At 39.2% G+C, this 22,136-nt stretch overlaps 1 protein-coding gene across 1 annotated transcript in view; it reads left to right on the top strand.

Annotated features, from left to right (window-relative positions):
* The window catches only part of LRP2 (low density lipoprotein receptor-related protein 2), a 191,394-nt gene that overhangs the window by 112,351 nt on the left and 56,907 nt on the right, over positions 1-22,136 (top strand). The window contains exons 34-45 of the mRNA XM_006867037.1: positions 27-170; positions 4,267-4,376; positions 7,381-7,558; positions 9,223-9,436; positions 10,227-10,460; positions 12,160-12,348; positions 14,685-15,605; positions 15,739-15,904; positions 16,297-16,455; positions 17,794-18,083; positions 19,510-19,713; positions 20,722-20,964. Of these exons, the coding sequence (XP_006867099.1) occupies positions 27-170; positions 4,267-4,376; positions 7,381-7,558; positions 9,223-9,436; positions 10,227-10,460; positions 12,160-12,348; positions 14,685-15,605; positions 15,739-15,904; positions 16,297-16,455; positions 17,794-18,083; positions 19,510-19,713; positions 20,722-20,964 (3,052 nt within the window). The remainder of the gene's footprint in view (positions 1-26; positions 171-4,266; positions 4,377-7,380; positions 7,559-9,222; positions 9,437-10,226; positions 10,461-12,159; positions 12,349-14,684; positions 15,606-15,738; positions 15,905-16,296; positions 16,456-17,793; positions 18,084-19,509; positions 19,714-20,721; positions 20,965-22,136) is intronic.

The raw sequence follows: 22,136 nt of genomic DNA, 5'->3' as shown, positions 1-22,136 counted from the left end.
TTACCTTCTGCTTCCTTTCTTTCAAGGGTGAAATTCACAGAGTGAAGACAGATGGAACTAATAGGACAGTGTTTATCCCTGCATCTCTTGTGGGCTCTCCTACAAGTTTGGCCCTAGATTGGATATCAAGAAACCTTTATTATACCAATCCTGGAACACAGTCAATTGTGGTAAGGATTCCAAAATACTCTTTATACAAAATCCCGTGTCTTCTACTATCCCATTTTGTTTCCTCCTAAATCTATTTACTAGCATATTTTTTATAGGGAATTTGGCATAAAAGGAAGGTTATGGTAGGAGATCATTGTTTGCTATTTTTCCTCATCTAATCTTCAATGCATTTATGCTCTAAACCCAATTGATAGGTTAGTTTTGTTCTTAGATGCAAATCTTTCTATACGCCAATATAGTTTTTCTAACAGTGAAACAGAAAGTAGAAACTTGATTCTAATTCCTTTGATACTCACTTCTTTGTGATAAATGCTCTTTCTATTCTAATTGCCAGAAGAAATTCGAGATGGGGAGTAGGTATGAAATCACATGAGGTTATTCAGAGGTAACTTGACTAGTATTGGTTTAGTTTGCCCCATTCGGGAACAAGACTAATTAACATATATCTGTATAGTACATATACACCCACTTATGTTGTAGGATAAGCACTGGACTGTTAACTGTAAGGTTGGAGGTTCAAATCCAACAGTCACTCCTTGGAAATCCTGTACAGGGGCACTATGAGTCAGAACAACTCTAGGGCATACAACAGCATATTGTATTATATCTATGATATATAATATGTTAATTCATAATTTTGAGAATGGAAATCCCTATTTTGTGAGTGGGACAGTTAGCAGGGCATGCAGGAGTGATTTGCTGCTCTGGGTGGGGCACTAGCTGCTAGGTTGGTTGCTCTTTGGGGCATTCACAAAGATGGGGTGCACAACAGCTCACTGGCTACTTCAGAGCAGATTAGTAGTTCTGAAGATTAGGAGGAGCTCACAGTGGGACAGTGCTTCCACAAACGTCATCTTATTGAACCCTAGCAACATTGTCAAGGACAGGCAGGTATGACAACCCTTTACAATAGCAGGCCCCTTTGCAATATGCACAAGCCAGACTAGACTTGTTTAACCCTCTGTGACAGTGGCAGGAGTTGTTTTTTTAACAATCTCAGCAAAAAAAAATTACCATCCCCTAAAAATTAAATATAGTAACTAAACCCTTTAAATCCACACCCACATCTCTCTAGAGTCTTAAAACAAAGCTCCAAGTGACAACAAATTCTTATTCTCTCTTTTGGTCATTTGCTTTGTAAATGTGAATCTTCCCTTTTAGAGCAAAAATTTTCTAGAAGCAGCAGACAACGTCTTCTCCATTAGGATTCTGGGATCAATGAAAGGCAGGCAGAGAATCAACTGAATGTGTATATGTACAACTGTATATTGGGGAAGTCACTTTAACCATAAATGTTTAATATCTGTAATTGTACCCTTCTGCAGTATGGCACATAGGAAAAATTTGATATGGAGTCCAAAGATCTGGATTTGAGTCTGGCTCAGTCATTCATTGATTTAGTCAACAAGCATGTGGTGTTCCTTCATGTGAATAAAACTGCTGAGTAGGTCGAACATCTGAAAGGCAGACACATAAACAGTGTGTTAAGTATGATAATAGAAGTATATGCAGTGTATAAGGAGCTCTGGTAGCGTAGTGGTTACAAATCGGGCTGCGAAACTTAAGGTCAGCAGTTCGAAACTACCGGCTGCTCCGCGGGAGAAAGATGAGGCTTTCTACTCCCGTAAAGATTTACACCCTCAGAAACCCTGTACAGGGTTGCTATGGGTCGGAATCAACTCTACGGCACTTAACAACAACAACATAGTACTATGTGGTTGAGAATAGGGGTAAAAGTGAGGCGAGAGAGAGAGCAGGCTTCCCATAAGAGGTTACTTATGAGCTGAGTCAAGTATAGCAGTAAGGAAAATGCATCTCAAGTATGGAAGAACACTTGGAGAAAGACTCTCAGATACATTTTGTGACAGCACTGTATTTTTTCCACTAAACAAACCTGGACAAACTGCTTCAAATATCCACAAAAGCTTTAGGTGAATAATGACCCAAGGGTGAATTGTCCTTTTAGTGTTTTCACTGGTTTCTGCTTTAGTCAGTTAAAAAGTAGTTTTCATATAAACTGTGACTGTTCCTGGTGAATGTTAAATTATTTAGAACACAGGGATATGTTTCACTTACCTGTACATTAAGGTCTTCAACATAGTTGTTGTGTGCTCTGTCGAGTTGGTTCTGACTCATAGCAACCCTGTATAGGGAACCTGAGAGTGACTGGTGGGTTTGAACTACTGACCTTGTGGTTAGCAGTCCAGTGCTGACGCTACAGTATCACACCAGGACTCTCAAAGTAGCTGTTGTTGTTGTTGTTGTTGTTAATTGCCATGTAGTCGGTTTCGAGTCATAGTGACCCTGTATAGGATTTCCGAGAAGTATCTGGTGAGTTTGAACCACTGACCTTGCAGTTAAAAGTGGTCTAGTACTTTATCCTACAGCGCCACACCAGGACCAGTAATTCATATTTAATTTCAACCTGAAAATAAAAATTATTTTCCACTAGGGGTAGCTGTGTACCCATTCACTAAAAGAAATTGTGTGACCCGAAAAGAATGGCTGAGTGAGAGAGAGAGCTTAATATATTCCAGGAAACATGGAAAGGAACTTTGCTTGACTACAAGAGAAACTGTGGCAGAAAGAGTCTCATCAGGAAAGTTCACACAGGAGGAAAAGATAGAGGGAGAAAGGATGAGAGAGAAAGAGAAGTAGAAATACAAACATACATAAAAGAACAATTTTATAGAAAAACCTTACGGCACATTAACAGGCATTTTCTGACTCTCTTTATTTTCTGCTTAAATCTCAGACTGTCTGAGATGGAGAGCAGTATCCTTGTGACTATATGAAATCGATGAAAGAATATTGTTTCTAATCTAATAATTTGCATTTCTATGGGATTCCTGGTGTGGTGCAGCAAGGTCAGCAGTTCAGACTCATCAGCCACTCATGGGAAACCCTATACAGAGCCGCTCAGAGTCAGACCTAACTGAACTGGCACTTAGCAACAACAACAATGGGACATTGCAGGGCTCAGTTAACATTGTGATTAATGTAAAGGAATAGCAACCCAACATAGGCTTTCTAAAGGAGCTCTGGTAGCATAGTGGTTACGAATCGGGCTGCGAGCCACAAGGTCAGCAGTTCGAAACTACCAGCTGTTCCATAGGAGAAAGATGAGGCTTTCTGCTCCCATAAAGATTTATAGCCTCAGTAATCCTGTACAGGGTGGCTGTGAGTCGGAACTGACTCCAAGGCATATAACAACAACAATAGGCTTTCTAAGATTTCAAATCTTTGTGGGAGCAGAAAGCCTCATCTGGTGGGCTCAAACCTTTGACCTTGTGGCTCATAGTCCAGTGTTTATCATATGGAGACACTGTGCTTCTATAGCAATAATCATTAAAAATAGATAATGTTGAGAAAATACTACGCAGCAGGCATTTTACTTGGCATTATTGTAATTAACAGCACAGTGATTCTGAGGTGCCTATATTCCATATGACAAATCATTTTCCAGGTCTTGTTTGCTTCCTGCCTTTGTCAGGGTTCAGTTGTATCACTTTTCTATTGCTCACTATTAGTGGTGCCGACTTTTACAGGTCTTATGGTCGTATTCTGTGTGGTTACAGTCCTGTGAGTTCTGTGTGGAAGGTAGCATTACCTTGTATCAGATCATAGTTTGGACCTGGCAGGTCAGGGGTTTTACCTCAGGTCATTGACTTGGGACAACATGAATATTAACTCTAAATGAACTCAGACTGTTTCGACCAACTGTGTTTTCAGTGACGTGATGCCTCGACCCAGTCATCAGGGTGGCAGGAGCGCTGTGGAATTCTCATTTCTCTTTCAGGGTTTTCTCTTAGCTTATTCTTACAATGTGTTTGTAATTTTTCTGTGTGTTTTACCCATTTTACTCTGTCTCTTATTCATATCAGTTTCCTCTCTGGAAGTTTTAGGTGAATTGAAAGTAGGAATTTGGGTGGTGATTTTGCTTTCTATTATCGTCTTCCTCCTAGCCCTAAAATACATTCATCCTTAATAGTGCCTTGAAATTTGTTATGTATATATGGTCCCCTTCACTTCACTCAACTTTCCTTAGCTCTCATGCTATTAAACTCAACTCTAATAAGTGATTTTATGCCATAGGTTGTAACACTCCGGGGAGATCACAGATACAGAAAAACACTGATCACCAATGATGGGACAGCTACTGGAGTTGGCCTTCCACTTGGCATCGCTGTGGATCCTGCTCATGGGTGAGTGTTCATGAATAGTGAACGTCTTCTTGGTAGCACCGTTCTTATTAATGTCTTGGTCTGATACAATGGGAGATTTTAAACTTAGGACATTTTCTGACTTCGTATGGCAACATTTGCAAACTATAGATCTTATTGAGAAAGAGAAATAGTTCGGTGTGTTATTCTTGTGTTCTTTAAATTATAACACTAGACTTAAAATTAATTCCAAACAAGCCAGAATTTAAACATCGATCATGAAAATGAACATTGCAGTCTAAATTTGAAGGTAGGGAGTATGTGAAATCGCCCTTGAAGGATGAGAAGACTTCCAGTAGGCGATAAATGGGTTGCAACCAGAGAGTGATATTCAAGGCCGATGAGGAGCAAAGGCATAGAAGCATGGCAGTATTTAGTGTGATTGTGTAGAACCTTAGAACCAGAGGCAGGTCGACCAGATAGGAGATAAAAACTCAAGGCATTTGGGAAAGACTTGATGGATTTGGACATTATTCTTTTGGGTAATAGGAGCCAAGAGAATTAGGAGGAATAGATTGTATTTCGGCAAGATTGATTCCTGGAGAGAAGCCAGGGAGACAAGGTGGGAGAAAATAGTTTCAATGGATAAAGACTAATCTGCTTGACTAGCTAAATATTACATTGATCTACTGTATTGTATTGTGGTGGTAGTGGTTATGTGCTGTGGAGTCGGTTCTGACCCATAGCAACCCTGTACAGGGTTTCTGAGGCTGTAAATCTTTATGAGAGCAGAAAGCCTCATCTTTCTTGCGCAGAACAGCTGGTAGTTTTGAACTACTGACCTTGCGGTTCGCAGCCTGATTCATAACCACTACGCTACCAAAATAACAGATTGTAAAATACCAGCATTGATTTATTGATTTTTTTTTTTTTTTTAAAGAGATAGTCATCTCTTTCAAGGGGCAGATTCTTAGGCCTGGAAAGTATCTGAAACAATTTGTTTATTTCTCTGCTTTATAAGAATGCCATACAAACCAAACCTTATTTTTAAAGGTCAGAAAAAGCAACCATTCCATTCTTACATATGCTAGTTTTGTCCTAGTTCTACAAGCAAGAACATCTTAGATTTAAGGCCTGAAGGTTCATCATTATTCAGTTTTTCATTCATCAAGCATTGATTAATTATGTATCTTTTTTTGTGTGGTATATTAGTTAGGATAATGGTGCAAAGATAATAGAAGCTTATTTGCCTATCACTTGGGAAGTGGAATTTGTGTGGAAGCTGCACTGCACACAAATGTGTGTTCAGGGAGCCAGGCTGGTGGAGGCTCTGCCATCTTTAATAATAGGAGATTTTCAAGGTCATCATGGGAGTCAATAGAGCAAAAGAGTGAGTAGATAGGAATGTGCTAGGAGGCTTTTATGGACTAAGACTGTAGGTAATGCACACCACTTTTGCTCATATTCTTGCAATTAGAGTTTAGTTACAGCTAACTGAAGTAAAACAGGAAATGGAGCCCAGCTATTTACCAAGAAAGAAGAAGAAGACATAGAAGAAGAAGGGAGGAAAACTGTCTCTACCAGGCCATCAGGGTGCCAAGATTGGGGGTGTTAGTGGTGGAGGGAATAGTTATAAAGACGATTAAAGAGATAATTTACAACCTCAAGAATTGATACCTTAATAAGGAGGATAAACTGGGCCCTGGTGGTACAGTGGTTAAAGCATTGGCCCATTAACTAAAAGGCTGGTGGTTCTAACCTTCCAACCATTTTGTGGAAGAAATGTGAGGCAGTCTGCTTCTGTACAGACTTAACAGCTTTGGAAAACCCAATGGGACAGTTCTACTCTGAAAATGTCTTGACTTTGTCCAGTCAACTTTTGGCAACCTGGAATACATGAGGAGAAACCAAGTAATGTTTTTGTCTTGCTTTGGTGCAGGAATTTAGGGTTAGGAATTTGCAAAGTGGACACATGAGAATATAATTCAAATGGTTGATTTTTGCAATCCAGGTGTGGCGTCACTGGAGGTTTGGGAGCTTAGGCAGGGCTTAACAGCAAAGAACAGTTCCAGAATGAGAAAAATAGAGAAGAGTTAAGTTTAGTCAAAGCAGAGAATTTGAGAACTTAAAATTGGATTGATGGTAGAAGAGGTGTGTGAAAAAAATGATTAGAACTGAAGTGTCTGAGGACTCCTTAGACAAGAATGTAAGAGGATCATCATTGTGGCTGTTCAATCACTGAGGCTAGAAGAAAGGCAATAAAATTTGGGTTCAAGAGTATGTCCTTGGTAGAAATGGAAGCAGCTGCATCCATTATTAAGTGCTGTTGAGTTGGTTCCTTCTTATTAGAGTTTTCGTTGTGTCACAACCAAAGAAAAGAAGTTATATGCCTGCTGACACAAGATGCTGATGGGATTCCACTTTCTCAGAAAAGTGCTTCTCTTTTCTTCAGTGCTCTTTGTTAAATTTTTGTGCATCTTTCAACACAGAAGTCAGATTAGGTAAGAAAATGACTGGTCTTGTGGTATAGGTGGGTATTTGGACAAGAATTAAATAAGAAGCCTGATAGGTCATCAGGGAACTAACTGATAGCTTTTTATATTAGTTTTGTAGGTAGTATGTGATTGAAAGGAAGAGATGGATTATTGAAAAAGATCCTTCCAACCAATGGAACAGACTAGCTTCAGGATTGCAACACCATTTTAAATGGAGTCCTGATGTGGTGCTGTAGGGTAAACACTTGACTGCTAACCATAGATCAGGGGTTCAAACCCACCAGCTGCTCCTTGAAAATCCTATACATGGTTTGCTATGAGTCAAAACTTACTGGACAGCACTTAACAAAGACAGCACCACAATAATACCTAGGAAAATATATAGAAATTGCTAGGCACTGGTTAACCATCCTTCTACAACTGTGTGCAACAAGATATTTAGATTCTCACTTCTTTCATTGAATTGTGAGCATTTGAGGATACACACTATAGATAGTTCACACCAATTCTCCTTCTATTTCATTTAACTCTAGTGTGTTTCATGGTTGTAGGAAATTGTACTGGTCCGACCAAGGAACGGACAGTGGCGTTCCTGCCAAAATTGCAAGTGCTAACATGGATGGCACATTTTCAAAAGTCCTTTTTACTGGAAACCTTGACCACCTGGAGTTCATCACTCTGGACATCAAAGAACAGAAGCTCTACTGGGCAGTCACCAGCACGGGAGTGGTATGAACACCCTTCCTTTACTGCTAAACTTGCAGATACCGAACAAGTTACTTGATATCGATGTTTTATTGCCCTGTTTCATTTCTTTAGCTTGTCCCTTTAGAGCCATTTTTTCCATTTTCTAGTGATTTAAATGCCTTTCTTTGAGAGTTCTCTGTGTTCCCTCGTCAAGTACACTCTATCTAATGCCCCCTTATATGGTTGACACACATGTGAAAACTCCTATTGCTTGCAATTTTAAATTCCAAGGTTGAGTTTATTATGCTCTGTAATAAGAAGCAGAAGCTACATAATTCCATTTATTTACTGAAATGTTTGACCTTCACTGCTGTGCTCATGCGGGTATGCTTAATGCTAGGCACATCATCCATTATTTGTCCTTGGAAGGGGGGATAACAAGAGAAAGCCCATGATCTATATGGAAGTACTTTGCAGTCAGCATTCGTGCAATGATGAGCAAGCTGTCACAGGATCCTGTGTACAGAACATGCTGTGGATGCTGTACACATCCCTCCCCTCCTTGAATCTATGGTGGGACTGTCCATCTGTTCCCCTGGATTACTACACTGATACTTCTGCCCCACTCCTCATTTAATAATTTCAAATTCCTGTCAGTGTGTCCTCAGCTGCTTCTCTCAGGTCTAACCTTACTCTGCTGCTTCCATCATCCTAAACGTCTTCTCCCCAGCCTTGATGAGGCTCTGACCCTCATTCTTGAACCCTTCTTTTAGGTTAGAGACATGCCATCTTCATAAAACCACAACAGAGACTCAGTGTTTGATCACTGCTCAGCTCAGAACCCTGGTCTAGGGTTCTGACTCTTCAGATTAGGTCCCTTAATCTGGACCTAGTCATCCCTTTACAATTCCCATCTCTATCTGCTGTCCTTCAGTCTTGCTATCTTCTGCTATTATACTAGGCAAATATAATCAGAAGCCATTGGTTAAGATGTTACCCTTTCATGACTGAATTATTTTCTGCTTTGAATTATTTTGTTGATTCCAAGTATCTTCAGTAATGGAAGGCATTTTTATTTGCAGTCATATAGATTTTGATAAAACTGATACAGAGTCCATATATTCTAAATAGACTCTGGTGAAATGATTGGTGTGATGAGGCCTGTTTCTTTAAAGTTATGGAGTTATACGTGTCACTACCATGGAGCTTTGGTAGTGTAGTGGTTACAAGCTGGGCTGCTACCTTTAGTAGTTTGAATCTACCAGCTGCTCTGTGGGAAAAAGACAGGACTTTCTGTTCCTGTGAAGATTTACAGGCTCAGTAACCCTTTTCAGGGTCACTGTGAATCGTAACCGACTCCATGGCATCACCACCACCGAGTAGCAACACACACTACAAAAAGATTAGGTACCAGGTCAGTCAACTCCTGTGTAATGACCAATAGTTAGAGATTAAATGTGTTGCTTAACTAGAAGTTTAGTTGCCATTTCTTCAATAGGCCCCTAAGAAAGTTGTCTGACTTACTTGAGCTGCAGCTTCATTATCTATGCCTGACTTCCTGCCTAGTGTAACTCATCAAATCAGAAAATAGAAATAAAGATCTCTGTTAATGAATAGAGTGCTGTATCATTGTGAGGGATTAGTTTAAATTTTTCCTCTCATTGCATGATGAATTAGTAAAACTAATGAAAACTCTGTTCCTTTAGATTGAAAGAGGAAATGTGGATGGTACAAATCGAATGATCCTGGTCTATCACCTTTCCCATCCTTGGGGAATTGCTGTCTATGATTCCTTCCTTTATTATTCTGATAAAGACTATGAGGTCATTGAACGAGTTGACAAAGCCACTGGAGCCAACAAAGTAGCCTTGAGAGACAATGTTCCAAATCTGAGATGCCTTCGAATTTATCACAGACATGGTAAGAATTTGCTGCTGAGTGGGTGTATATTTTCATGTATGTTTTCATGCCCACACACTCACATATAAACACACATGCCCACGCTGATAAATATACACATGCAAACATTATACAGTGTATTGTTGAAAAGCATGGTTAAGCATGGTTAACTGACCAAGTTCAGTTTGGCACCTAAAAGAACAGTTAGCTTTGTTTCATTCACTTTACCTCATTACTTTGCACTCCCTGAGATGTTATTTATTTGTTAGGTGCTACGTTTCATAAGGGCAGGTGCTTAATTTTGTTGTCCGATGTACATCTAGATCCTAGAAGATGCTCAGCTAGTATGTGTTAGATGACTTCTGAGGCAGTATACCGGATAGAAATGTTAATGATAAAAAAGGGAATACTCTTAGATATTGCCTATTTGAATGTTTTTCAATGCTTCTTGTTATTTTTTATTGCATGTAGAAAAAAAGCTTCAAATATTCTTATTTAATACATATTCAAAAACAAATTCTCATCACGCTGTCAATTATGTAACCCAGTTAATATAATTTTAAATGCTAAGAGTTAAACCTCGCCAATTCTTGTATAATTTGTAGGACAAAAGCAATTGTCGTCCCACTCCCTAATATGTAATAGTTGTAGTACTGTTTTCATACGTTTAGGTGTTAATAGCATAAGTTCCCGTCTCTCCAACATTGTTTGTAGGTTATTATCTGAGATACTGTGTTTGTTGTTATTATTGGTTTTGATAATATGATAATAATAAGACCAAAAGTTACAGATGCATTTTTATTTGATTTAGATTCTGCCTCAAATGGCTGTAGCAACAACATGAATGTGTGTCAGCAGATCTGCCTGCCTGTCCCAGGAGGCCTGTTCACCTGTGCCTGCGCCACTGGATTTAAGCTAAACCCTGATAATCGGACCTGCTCCCAGTATAGCTCTTTCATTGTTGTTTCCATGCTGTCTTCAGTTGAAGGGTTTAGCTTGGAATTGTCTGATCACTCACAGGCCATGGTGCCAGTGGCAGGTCCAAGTAAGTTAACTCCAATATAAGAAAGATTTCTCTTCAGCTGGTGCTGTGTTGAAGCCCCTGGTGTCATAAAAGCCTTTCTCTGGAATCAGATTTTAGGATGTAGCAGAATCAACCTGGAGGGTCTGTCAAAGGATATTAGGGCTGTATCCCAGAGTTCTAAAAAATTTACTTTCAGAGTATGGTGATGCAGCTGGTCCATGGACCACACTGAGAACCACAGACCTAGGACAGAATGTAGCATGGTTTTCAGGTAGTGTTTCAGAATTGGTGTTCAGAATTTGTGCCTTATTTATGTCAGGGAAGATTTAGGGTAGAAGAAATACTATTAGTCCACAATCTGATTTATTAATCTATATGTGGTGAATTGAGTAGATGAATACAATGTACTAGTTTGTCTTTAATAGCCATATTTTCACAGAGCTGTATTCTTGCATACTATGAATACATGAAATAGCTTGTCTTCTACATGAACCAAGAGGTTTCTAGGCCAAGAGGAGCTAACTGTTTACTAGCATCGCAAGGGGTATGCCACAGGTTAGAAACAGAAATAGAGGGCAAAAAAGAAAGACAAACAGGAGAAGGAAAAATCGAGTTGGGAAAGGCAGGAGAAAGAGAAATGCATATGGTCATAATCATAGTCACATGCATGTCACCCACATTTGTTTTTCATTATGTTGGCTCCATAGGATAAGCACTGGTTGGTTAGTGATCTGAGCCCACCAGCTGAAATTCTCTGCTCCCACAAAGATTTAAAGTCTCAGAAACCCTATACAGGGACACATGGGTCAGAACCGACTCAATGGCACATAACAATAATAATATATTATCTTGTAATTTTTACATAAAATTTTAAGAAGGGTTCAGTGAACATCTTTATAATCTTCACCTAGATTCAACAGTGCGTATGCATACTCACACCTTTTATGACTCTCTTGAAATATAAACATATCATGACATCTCATCCGTACGTACTTTACTATGCACTCCTTAGAATAAGGTCATTTTCATATTAATATTTCACCAGTTGTCCTGAGAATGTTTTTTTATAGCTGCTGTTTTGTTCAAGCTAATGTCTAATCCCTGTAAATAGCTTGCTCCCCAAACCCTTCTGCTGAATGTTAGTAATCACTGATGATCCTTTTCTGAAATGGTTGTTTAACTGGCTATTGCAAAATGGTAATTTTCTAATGCTATAGTTTCTTTTGCATTTATTAGATAATATTCCTGAGAGATCTCATTGATTCCCATTTTATCTTTTAAACATTTAGTATCACTCAGTTTTTTTATATTTTTGTAAAAATATGTATGTACTATTTTTGTAATAATCAATCACCATAATAACCCTTTTGATGCTGCAGCTGAATCATTTTGGCCAGGGAATGCCTCTTCAAGGGGCCACCTATAACCCTTCTGACATGATCCTATTTGTGTTCTTTGCTTTTTGGCACAGTAACTTTTTACAGGTTCATTTTTACCTTTTCAGCTCCAAACATATAATCAACCATTTTCCAGTTGTGGGAAATATTTGGAAGCTATGATTTGAGCAGTAGGTGTGCTTATTGCAACTGGCAAATATATTTGTAATGGGGAATGGTTAGGGCTTGGTTTGGGAATGAGAGTTTGAGAGGAAGGGCAGGCATTTAGAAACTGTAGCTCAAGCTAGAGCATGGTTTAATAATCTTTTCTTTAACTGTTCCAGGACGAAATGCACTGCATGTGGATGTTGATGTGTCTTCTGGCTTTATTTATTGGTGTGATTTCAACAGTTCTGTGGCTTCTCAGAACGCAATCCGTAGAGTCAAACCAGATGGGTCTTACTTTACCAACATTGTTACCAATGGAATAGGACAAAATGGAGTGCGGGGTATTGCAGTGGATTGGGTAGCAGGTAAGTAAACAGTGATTGTAGTGAAAAGTCCTTTTGTTTTTATGTCTGAGTTAGAAGTGTCTGAATATTTCAAAGAAAGGCCTATTAAAATATAAACCATAAAGCAGTATCTGTTTCCCTTGAGGCAGTTTTACTTGCAAAATTCTTGTTTTCCTCTTGTTAACTAATAACATTTTTTTATCATTAAGTACTTTCTCTATTAGTAGTGAGAAACAGCACAATATTGGGTTAACTTAATTCTACTGATTCATGCAGTCAATTTTGAATTACCACTCACATTTATACTTTTTACAATATAATCCCTTTTGTATTAAATAAGTATCATTGAATAGTAGCTTGGTAAATAGGTATCACTTAGAAACATTAATATGCATTATAAGGATATAGAAGTCGTGGTGTGGTACTGTAGCATAAGCAGTGGACTGCTAACTGCAAGGTCAGCAGTTCAAACCCACCAGCAGCTCCTTGGAAGCCTAGACAGGATTGCTATCAGTAAATCTAGGTACTCTAATAGTTTGTTGCAAATAATAAAATGGTAGTACAGTTAGATATATTGTTTCTGAGAGTGTAGATAAAGCAGGGGTTACCAATCAATTTGACTGTAGAACTCAAGTTAACTGACTGCTTTTATAAATACATTTTATTAGAACACATCCATGCCCATTTGTCTATGACTGCTCTAAGGATTGCGGGTAGCATAGTGGTTTCAAGTTGGGCTGCAAACCGCAAGATCAGCAGTTGGAACCTACCAGCTGGATTAGGTCTTTGCTCAGAAACTCTATACAGGACCACTAAAACCACCATCACCAACATGGCTGCTTTAGTGTTTCATTGGCAAACTTGTGATAGAAACCATATGGCTTGCAAAAATTTTTATAGAAAAAGTTTGTCAACCTCTGGATTAAATGATTGTGGTGTATGTATATCATTAGATGTAGGTAATTAAAAGGAACATATAAGTAGCACATTACATGTCAAATTGATTTCTCTAGAGCAATTTTGAATCAACTCTAGGCACAAAGTAGATGTACCTTGGTAGAATATTGAAGTTCAACAATATAGAAGAAGTTTGGAATCACTGTCCATTCATACTATCTGCACACTGAAAACCTGGATACTAATTGTTCTTGTTGTTAGGTGCCATTGAGTCGTTACCGACTCATAGTGACCCTATGTACAGCAGAACGAAACACTGCCCAATCCTAGGCCAACCTCACTTACCATTGCCATGCTTGAATCCACTGATGCTGCTACTTGGCTAATCCATCTTGGTGGGGTTCTTGCTCTTTTTCTCTGACCCTCCACCCTACCAAGCATGATATCTTTCTCCAGCAACTGGTCCCTCCTTACAATATGTCCGAAGTATGAGAGACGAAGTTTGGCCATACTGCCCTTCAAGGAGCACTCTGGCTGAACTTCTTCCAACACAGATCTGTTGGTTCTTTTGGTAGCCCACGGTAACTTTCAATATTCTCCTCCAACACCATAACTCAAAAGCATCAATTCTTCTATGGTCTTCCTTATTCACTGTCCAGCTTTCACATGCAAATGAGGTTATTGAAAATACCATGGCTTGGGTCAGGTGCACCTTAGTCCTCAAGCTGACATCTTTGCTCTTTAACACTTTAAAAAGGTCTTGGGCCCTAATGCAATACATTGTTTGATTTCTTGACTGCTGCTTCCATGAGTGTTGATAGTTGATGCAAGAAGAATGAAGTCTTGACAACTTCAATCTTTTCTCCATTGATAAGAATGTTGTTTATTGGTCCAGTGGTGGGGAGTTTTGTTTTCTTTACATTGAGATGCAATCCATACTGAAGGCTGTGCTCTTTCATCTTCATCAGTAAATATTTTAAGTCTTCTTCACTTTCAGCAAGCAAGGTTGTATCATCTGAATATCGCAGGTTGCTAATGAGTCTTCCTCCAAACCTGATGCCACGTTTTTCTTCATCCATAGTGACCCTGTATAGGGTTTCCAAGGAGTGGCTGGTAACTTGAGCCATCGACCTTGCAGTTCAAACCAACTTTGCAGTCCAGTGAATTAACCCACCGTACCACACCAGTACTCCAATGTTAAATATTCAGTTCAAGTGGAAGAGGAAGGATATTTTAGAAAAATTTCAATAGAAAGTGGGCTCTGATATTAGTTATAAAGTCTAATCTGCTTAATAAGTTGAGGATAGGAAGAAGCAATCTCTTTAACCCCTTAAATATTTTTTTTAAGTTAACATTGAGACATTTATTTATAAATTTGGAAAAGACAACATATACTAACCCAAGTCTCCTACATATTTTATTCTGAATTTGAAAATCGTTTATCCTTTATTTTCTTACAGGGAATCTTTATTTTACCAATGCTTTTGTGTCTGAGACACTGATAGAAGTTCTTCGGATCAATACTACCTACCGTCGTATTCTTCTTAAAACCACAGTGGATATGCCAAGGGATATTGTTGTAGACCCCAAGAACAGATACCTCTTTTGGGCTGACTATGGGCAGAAGCCAAAGATTGAACGTGCTTTTCTTGATTGTACCAACCGAACTGTGCTTGTATCAGAGGGCATTGTCACACCACGGGGCCTGGCAGTGGACCATAACAATGGCTACATTTATTGGGTTGACGATTCTTTAGATGTGATCTCAAGGACCCATATTATTAGTGGTGAATCCGAAGTGATCCGAGTTGGCAGTCGTTACCCAACTCCTTATGGTATCACTGTTTTTGGAAATTCTATTATATGGGTAGATAGGAATTTGAAGAAAATTCTCCAGGCTAGCAAAGAGCCAGGGAACACAGAGCCACCAACAGTGATAAGGGACAATCTCAATTGGCTAAGAGATGTGACTGTGTTTGACCAGCAGGTCCAACCCCGATCATCAGCAGAGGTCAATAACAACCCTTGCATGGACAATAATGGTGGGTGCTCTCATCTCTGCTTTGCTCTGCCCGGATTGCAGGCCCCCAAATGTGGCTGTGCCTTTGGGACCATGGAAAGGGATGGCAAGAGTTGTGCCCTTTCAACAGAAAATTATCTTATCTTTGCCTTGGAAAATTCATTAAGAAGCTTACACTTGGACCCAGAAAACCATAGCCCACCTTTCCGTACAATAAATGTGCAAAGAACTGCTGTAGCCTTGGACTATGATAGCACGAATAATAGAATCTACTTTACACAAAATTTGGATTCTAGACGGGGCCAAATTTCCTCTGTCAGCCTATATTCAACGGACAGTTCTTTATCAGTCATTGCTTCAGGTAAGCAATTTTATGGCAGCTAATTTTGACACAATCAGATCAACACACATGGATGAACCAGGTTGTTCTAAAATGCATATTGAGACCCTAATGCCTTTGTGTGTGTTTTGTATGTTTGTTGGTGTGTACCCAGGTGTAGGTACTACTGATGGCATTGCCTTTGACTGGATCAATAACAGAATTTATTACAGTGACTATGTCAACCAGACAATTAACTCCATGGCCGTTGATGGGTCTAACCGCACTGTGATAGCCCGTGTTTTAAGACCAAGAGCGATTGTGTTAGATCCTTGCAGAGGGTATGTCAGAGTCTTCTTAATCATATTTTTGTCTTTATATATTATGGGGAGGATGTAGCCTGACATTAGTGTATGCTCATAGAGAGCCATATTTTCTGAGTTAATAGCACTATGGGTACTGACTCAAGAATGAAAGAACATTTGAGCAATTTCACGTGATTGGGAGGGGGCAGTGTACAACCCCTTTAATGCTAGAAAGGTAGTAGCACAATACAGAGTCAGACTCTGACTCAGTAAATCCTTGTTGGGCAACTTGTCTTTGAGAATGGAGTAGGGTTCCTTTTGCCATATCAAAGACAATTTTCAATTGAATAATGTTGCCTTTAGAAAAACAATCAAAGGCATATGGGGTTCATGCGGTGTATTAAATTTGATTCCTTTTGAATGACTAGGTACATGTACTGGACTGACTGGAGTATGAACGCCAAAATTGAGAGAGCCACATTGGGAGGCAACTTCCGGGTACCCATCGTGAACAGCAGCCTGGTCTGGCCCAATGGGCTCACTCTGGACTATGACGAGGAGCTTCTCTACTGGGCAGATGCCAGTCTGTATGTGTCTTTGGTGACTTCTGTGGTGTTGATGGAGAAGAGGTCTTTCCTCCATTTCCAAAGAAGATGGCTTTGCTTTGTGTGATGAAAATACAATATGCCAATATTAGAATGGCTAAAATGTAGAATCACCGTTTCAGGATTTATATTATATTAGAATTTGGTGAACATACCTGTGGAAATTTAATCTATATCATAAGATTGAATAGTTATAAATTAGAAGAATCTAAAGATTGTAACTGTAATTAAATTTGTTGCTGTTGTTTATAAGTGATGTTGAGTTGGTTCTGATTCATAGCAATCCTGTGTAGGGTTTCCAAGGAGCGTCTGGTAGGTTTGAACCAACTACCTAGCAGTTAGTAAGTCCAGTGCTTATCCTACAGTATCACACTGTTGTTGTTGTTGTTAAGTGCCGTCGAGTCGGTTCCAGTATCACACTAGAACTCCATAATTAAATTACTTAATTTATAATTTATAGGCCCATGCAACTACTATAAAACATGAATGGATTTTAAATGCACACTGATAGTAAGTTTTCTCTTGGCTTTAGCATTGTTTTTAAAAAAAATGCTTTTCTTTAGTTTGGGCTTTTGGTCAATTTATCAAATAGACTCTTCTTCTCTATCAAGCTACTTCCCAGCAAGTTTTATGTTATTTTTATGAACTTTTGTTAACTATAACTTTATATGTAAGTTCTCTAGTTATTGTTGTTATGTGCCATGGAGTTGGTTCCGACTCATAGCGACCCTGTACAGGATTTCCGAGGTTGTAAATCTTTACGGGAGCAGAAAGCCTCATCTTTCTCTAAGAACTTTCTAAATCAGTCAAACCATATTAATCCTAACTGAATAGTTTGTTAAGGTTGGTTCCTACATGTCAGGAATTTTCTTCTTTCTCATTTTTGTTATTTTGGTCTTGCAACATTGAGCACCTAATAACCTTATCTGTTCTTCATTTTCTCATTTGAAATGAGGCGGCAAGGCTTTGTGGCATTTTGATCATTCTGTGTAAACTCCCCAAGGTGCTCAGAAAATGTCAAATCAAAACAGTTATTTAGGAAGGTATTTCATCTCTTTATTCTGCTTCTACTGTTGGCCTACTGTAAGATTGCTAGTAGCTTATATTAATATTTGGAAGCCAATGAGTTCTATAGACGGTGGTTTGATAAGCAAATGCCTTCTGTCATCTGAATGTTTGCATTTTTTTTACTGCAATATGTACACTTGTGTTAAAAAAAAAAAGGGGGGTTTGTGTCACAATGGTTGGAGTTAGGCATTGGGCTGCTACTTGGGAAACTTTTTTTAGATTTCAGCTTTTTTCTCTTTAACTTCATTCTAGGCAGCGGATCGAGCGTAGCTCTCTAACGGGCACGGATCGCGAAGTCATCGTCAGTACAACTTTACACCCTTTTGCCTTGACTCTCTATGACCAGTATATTTACTGGACTGACTGGTACACAAAGTCAGTTTACCGAGCTAACAAGTACGACGGGTCTGGTCAGATTGTAATGACCACCAATTTGCCCAGTCGGCCCATGGGTATTCGCATTTCTGGAAAGAGCCAACAACAACAATGTAGCAATCCTTGTGGTCTATTTAATGGGGGCTGCAGCCACATCTGTGCCCCAGGTAAGCCATTGTTCATGAAGATAGAAACATAGAGAGTAATAGGTGTCAAAATCCATACTTTGATTTCAGCACAGGATCAGCACTGGACTTAGACCCACAAGGTCAACAGTTGAAACCCATCCATCAGCTGTTCCTCGGAAACCCTATGCAGGGTGGCTATGAGTCGGAACCGACTTGATGGAAATTAAAAACAACAGCAGAGGAGTGGCTGGTGTGTTAGAACTTCTGAACTTGTGGTTAGCAGTCTAGTGCTTATCCTGTATCACAACACCAATACTTTTTCATAACACCAGGACTCTTAACTGCCCTTTTGCTTTAGAGTTACTGAGGTCAATTTGATCTTATAAATTGTTGGCATTAAGGTTGGTGTCATAGGTTTCTGAGGCTGTAAATCTTTGTGGGAACAGTTTGTGGGCCTGAACCACCAATCTTGTGGTTAGCAGTCCAATGCTTATCTTACAGAGCCTACCACAGTCCCTCATCTTATATGGTGGTGGTGGTTATGTGCCGTGGAGTTGGTTCTGACTCATAGTGACTCTATACAAGGTTTCTGAGGCTGTGAATCTCTACAGAAGCAGAAAGCCTCATGAATATATAATTTTTAAAAATAGTACAATGCTTAAGACAAACATTCTTTTCTAGTTGGTCTGTTGTTTGGTTTAAGAAAACTTCAGGGATAATTTCCATTCGAAGTTTAAAGATTATTACAGGTCTATGGGTTTTGGGATTCCTTCAGTCTCAGTGATTCTAGGAATTCTGGATTCTATACAAATTTAAAAATCTGTTCTATGTGTCCCCCTCCCCCAATCCCTTTGGATTAGAAGGCATCTTTTGAATCCTTGATCAAAACTTTGAGTCATGATAGCAGTTCTTCTGGTGTCATAGTATAGGGCAAGCAGAAGCTCACAGAGGCAATTAAGACTTGTAGTCCTGTTCCTCCTCGGATTCTTGAGTCATCGTCATCTGTATGGGGACATTTTAATGTCAACTTTATTAGAGGTGGAAAGCAAGACTGTGGCTTTTTTTGGTGGGGGGGCGTTACGTTCATGACTTGAGCTTACCTTTGATTCTATCACTTAGAACATTTGTTTTGTTTTTATAGTTTGAAATGTTTCTGGTGATGTTTTGGGGTGTGTTTTCTAGAGAACAATAAAAGATGTTCCTTTTGATACCTGTAGCTTTGCAAATGATGCTGAGAAAGAAGAGCCACTGCTGTTGCTTTGATGTAGATTAGAAGTTATTGTTTAAAGATTAGGGTGACCTTTCCACAGCCCTTACAGATTGTGTGATTGTTCTTGGTGGGGAAATGACAGGCAGTGTTTCTGTAGCTTATCTTTGTAGAGTTGCTGTGAATAATCTTCAGGAGGAAAAAATAAGAATGATTGCTACACAGATCTTTTTGTCTCTTGGGCTTATCTTTCTTTAGGTCCAAATGGAGCTGAGTGCCAGTGTCCAGCTGAAGGCCACTGGTATCTGGCCAACAACAATAAACACTGCATTGTGGACAATGGTACCCGCTGTGGTGTCTCTGAGTTCACCTGCCTCAATGGGCACTGCATCCCAGAGGACTGGAAATGTGATAATGACCCTGAGTGTGGCGATGGCAGTGATGAACTGGAAAATGTCTGTGGTGAGTGTTGAGGGTTCTTGTGTAAGGGCAAAATAAAATAGCATGGGGCTTAATGCATGATTTAGCATAGAATTAAGGGATTCAATAGGTGATTGTTATCATACTATCATTTTTTTTACAGCAGTAGGGTCATTAATCTAATAATTTTACTGAAATGACTCCCAATCCTCAGTTTAATATAGTAGAAATATCCCAGGAATTACAGAGGTGAGTTACCTTTTTCTAACACACCATATAGAGTTTCCAAGGAGCAGCTGGTGGGTTTGAACCTCTGACTTTTCAGTTCAAACCATCCTTGTGGTCCTGTGCTTATACTATAGCACCACACCAGGTTCTCCATATGTTGTTGTTGTTAAATGCCATTGCGTCGGTTCTGACCTGTAGTGACCTTGTATAGGTCACTCCTAGGAGTGGCTGGTGAGCTTGAACCACTGACCCTGAGGTTCAGTCTGACTTTGCAGTCCAGTGCATTAACCCACAGTGCCACACCAGGACTGCATGGACTCCACATAGGGGTTGTTGTTTGTTGTTAAGTGCCGTCGAGTCGGTGCTGACTCATAGTTACCGTGTCTAGGGTTTCTGAGCCATACTTATGTTTTAGGTGAAACTACACACAGTAAGATTGGTTCCTGTTCATCGACACACATTTCTACATCTGTTGTTCAGTGTCATTAGTTGCATTTTTCACATGTGTTAACCTTCTCATTATTTCCACTCGAGCTGTTCCATGTCTTCTGACTTCATCTCATGGTCTCCCAACCTGAGCACTCAGGTTGGCCATTTGATCTCAGTACTCAAGAGTGACACCTGAGACCAACTTTTAAATTGTGGTCATAGAGGAATGGAACGACTTTGACATTTGTTGAAAGACTCCATTGGCATACAAAATATATTTCGTTTAATATGATTAACTTAAAGTCTTAACTCACTTTGTGAACAGTCCATTTTGTAGCTGTTTTTACCTTGGAAGGTAAATTCCGTTTGATTTGATTGTGTGTTTTCTCTTAGCTTTTCACATCTGCCCATCGACCAGCTTCACCTGTGCCAACGGGCGGTGTGTCCAATACCGTTTCCGCTGTGACCATTTCAATGACTGTGGTGACAACAGTGATGAAGCAGGGTGCCTGTTTAGGCCCTGCAACACCAGCACAGAGTTTGCTTGCACTAATGGAAGGTGCATATCTCTTGAGTATGTCTGCAATGGCATAAACAACTGTCATGATAATGGCACGTCAGATGAGAGAAATTGCCGTAAGTTCATTCACATACTTCTTCCGCTTTGGGACCTGAAGTCTTAGATTATAGGAAATGAAATTTCTAGAGAAAAACAAAAACCAACTCTATCTAATATTTGAATTATTCATTGAAGTTGAATGCATACAGCCACTGGATAATTTAACCGTGAATATTTTATCCTTTGTTTCTATGTGCTCTAAAGCTTACCAATAATACCCACATCCATTGAGCCCCTTGTACAGCGTATCTGAGGCTGTAAATCTGGTGAAGAGTTTTTTAGTGAATTGAATTTTCTAAGCATTCTGTAATTTGTATTTCAGTCTGTCAGGAAAATAAAAGTACAGCATATAAGAGCAGGATAGTTTATTTTGGGCATGTCTACATACTCTGAGCTTTTACAGAGAGAGTAACATGCAATGTTAATTTGGGCCTGCTTTTTTTTTCTGGGAAATGTCAGCCCTACACAAAAATAGAAAGAACTGTGTTACGTTATTCAGCAGCCATTGCTCATATCAATCTTGTTTCCTCCATCTCTTCCGATTTTTTCCCCCTGAGTACTTTAAAGTAACTTATAAACATGCATGTCACTGAGATTTGGAAATACACGACTACTCTGCCATTATAATGCCAAGCAAAATCAGTAAGAATTACGTAATATTCTTTAGTACCCAGTTCATATTCAGATTTTGTCACTTAGTCCCAAAATGTCCTTTGAATCCAAATGAGAGCTGCCTACTGATTTTGGCTTTATAGGCCTTTGCACTGTCTAGGGAATATATATGAAGGGTTTTCAAAAAATTTGTGAAAAAATGGAATTAAGATAATGGATTTTTTTCCCCATAAACTTTTTGAAGCCCCCTTGAATTTATTATACACATTATAGACAACCTACGGTTCTGTATTTTGTTTTCTTACTATTAGTACTCAGTCCTGGGCCTCATATTTCATTAGTATGTAGAGATCTTTTTCAGTATTTTTTATAGCTAATTGTACTCTGTTGTGTGGAGGTGACAGTTTATTTAACCAAGAGTGGGATTCTTTGTTACTGTTAAATAATGAAAGCAGATTATTTCAATTAGAAGTCAGCCTCACCCCCACCAACTGGAAAGCTATAGAGCAGCATAAGTGTTATAGATCGCACCTCGCTGATAGCCTTTGAAAATGCCCCCCTTCTTCTAGAGGTTTGA

Source organism: Chrysochloris asiatica, unplaced genomic scaffold (genome assembly GCF_000296735.1).
Source record: "Chrysochloris asiatica unplaced genomic scaffold, ChrAsi1.0 scaffold00099, whole genome shotgun sequence".
Taxonomy (NCBI): Eukaryota; Metazoa; Chordata; class Mammalia; order Afrosoricida; family Chrysochloridae; genus Chrysochloris; species Chrysochloris asiatica.
Note: the sequence above shows the minus strand (reverse complement) of the source record. Positions and strands in the feature narration are given on the sequence as shown.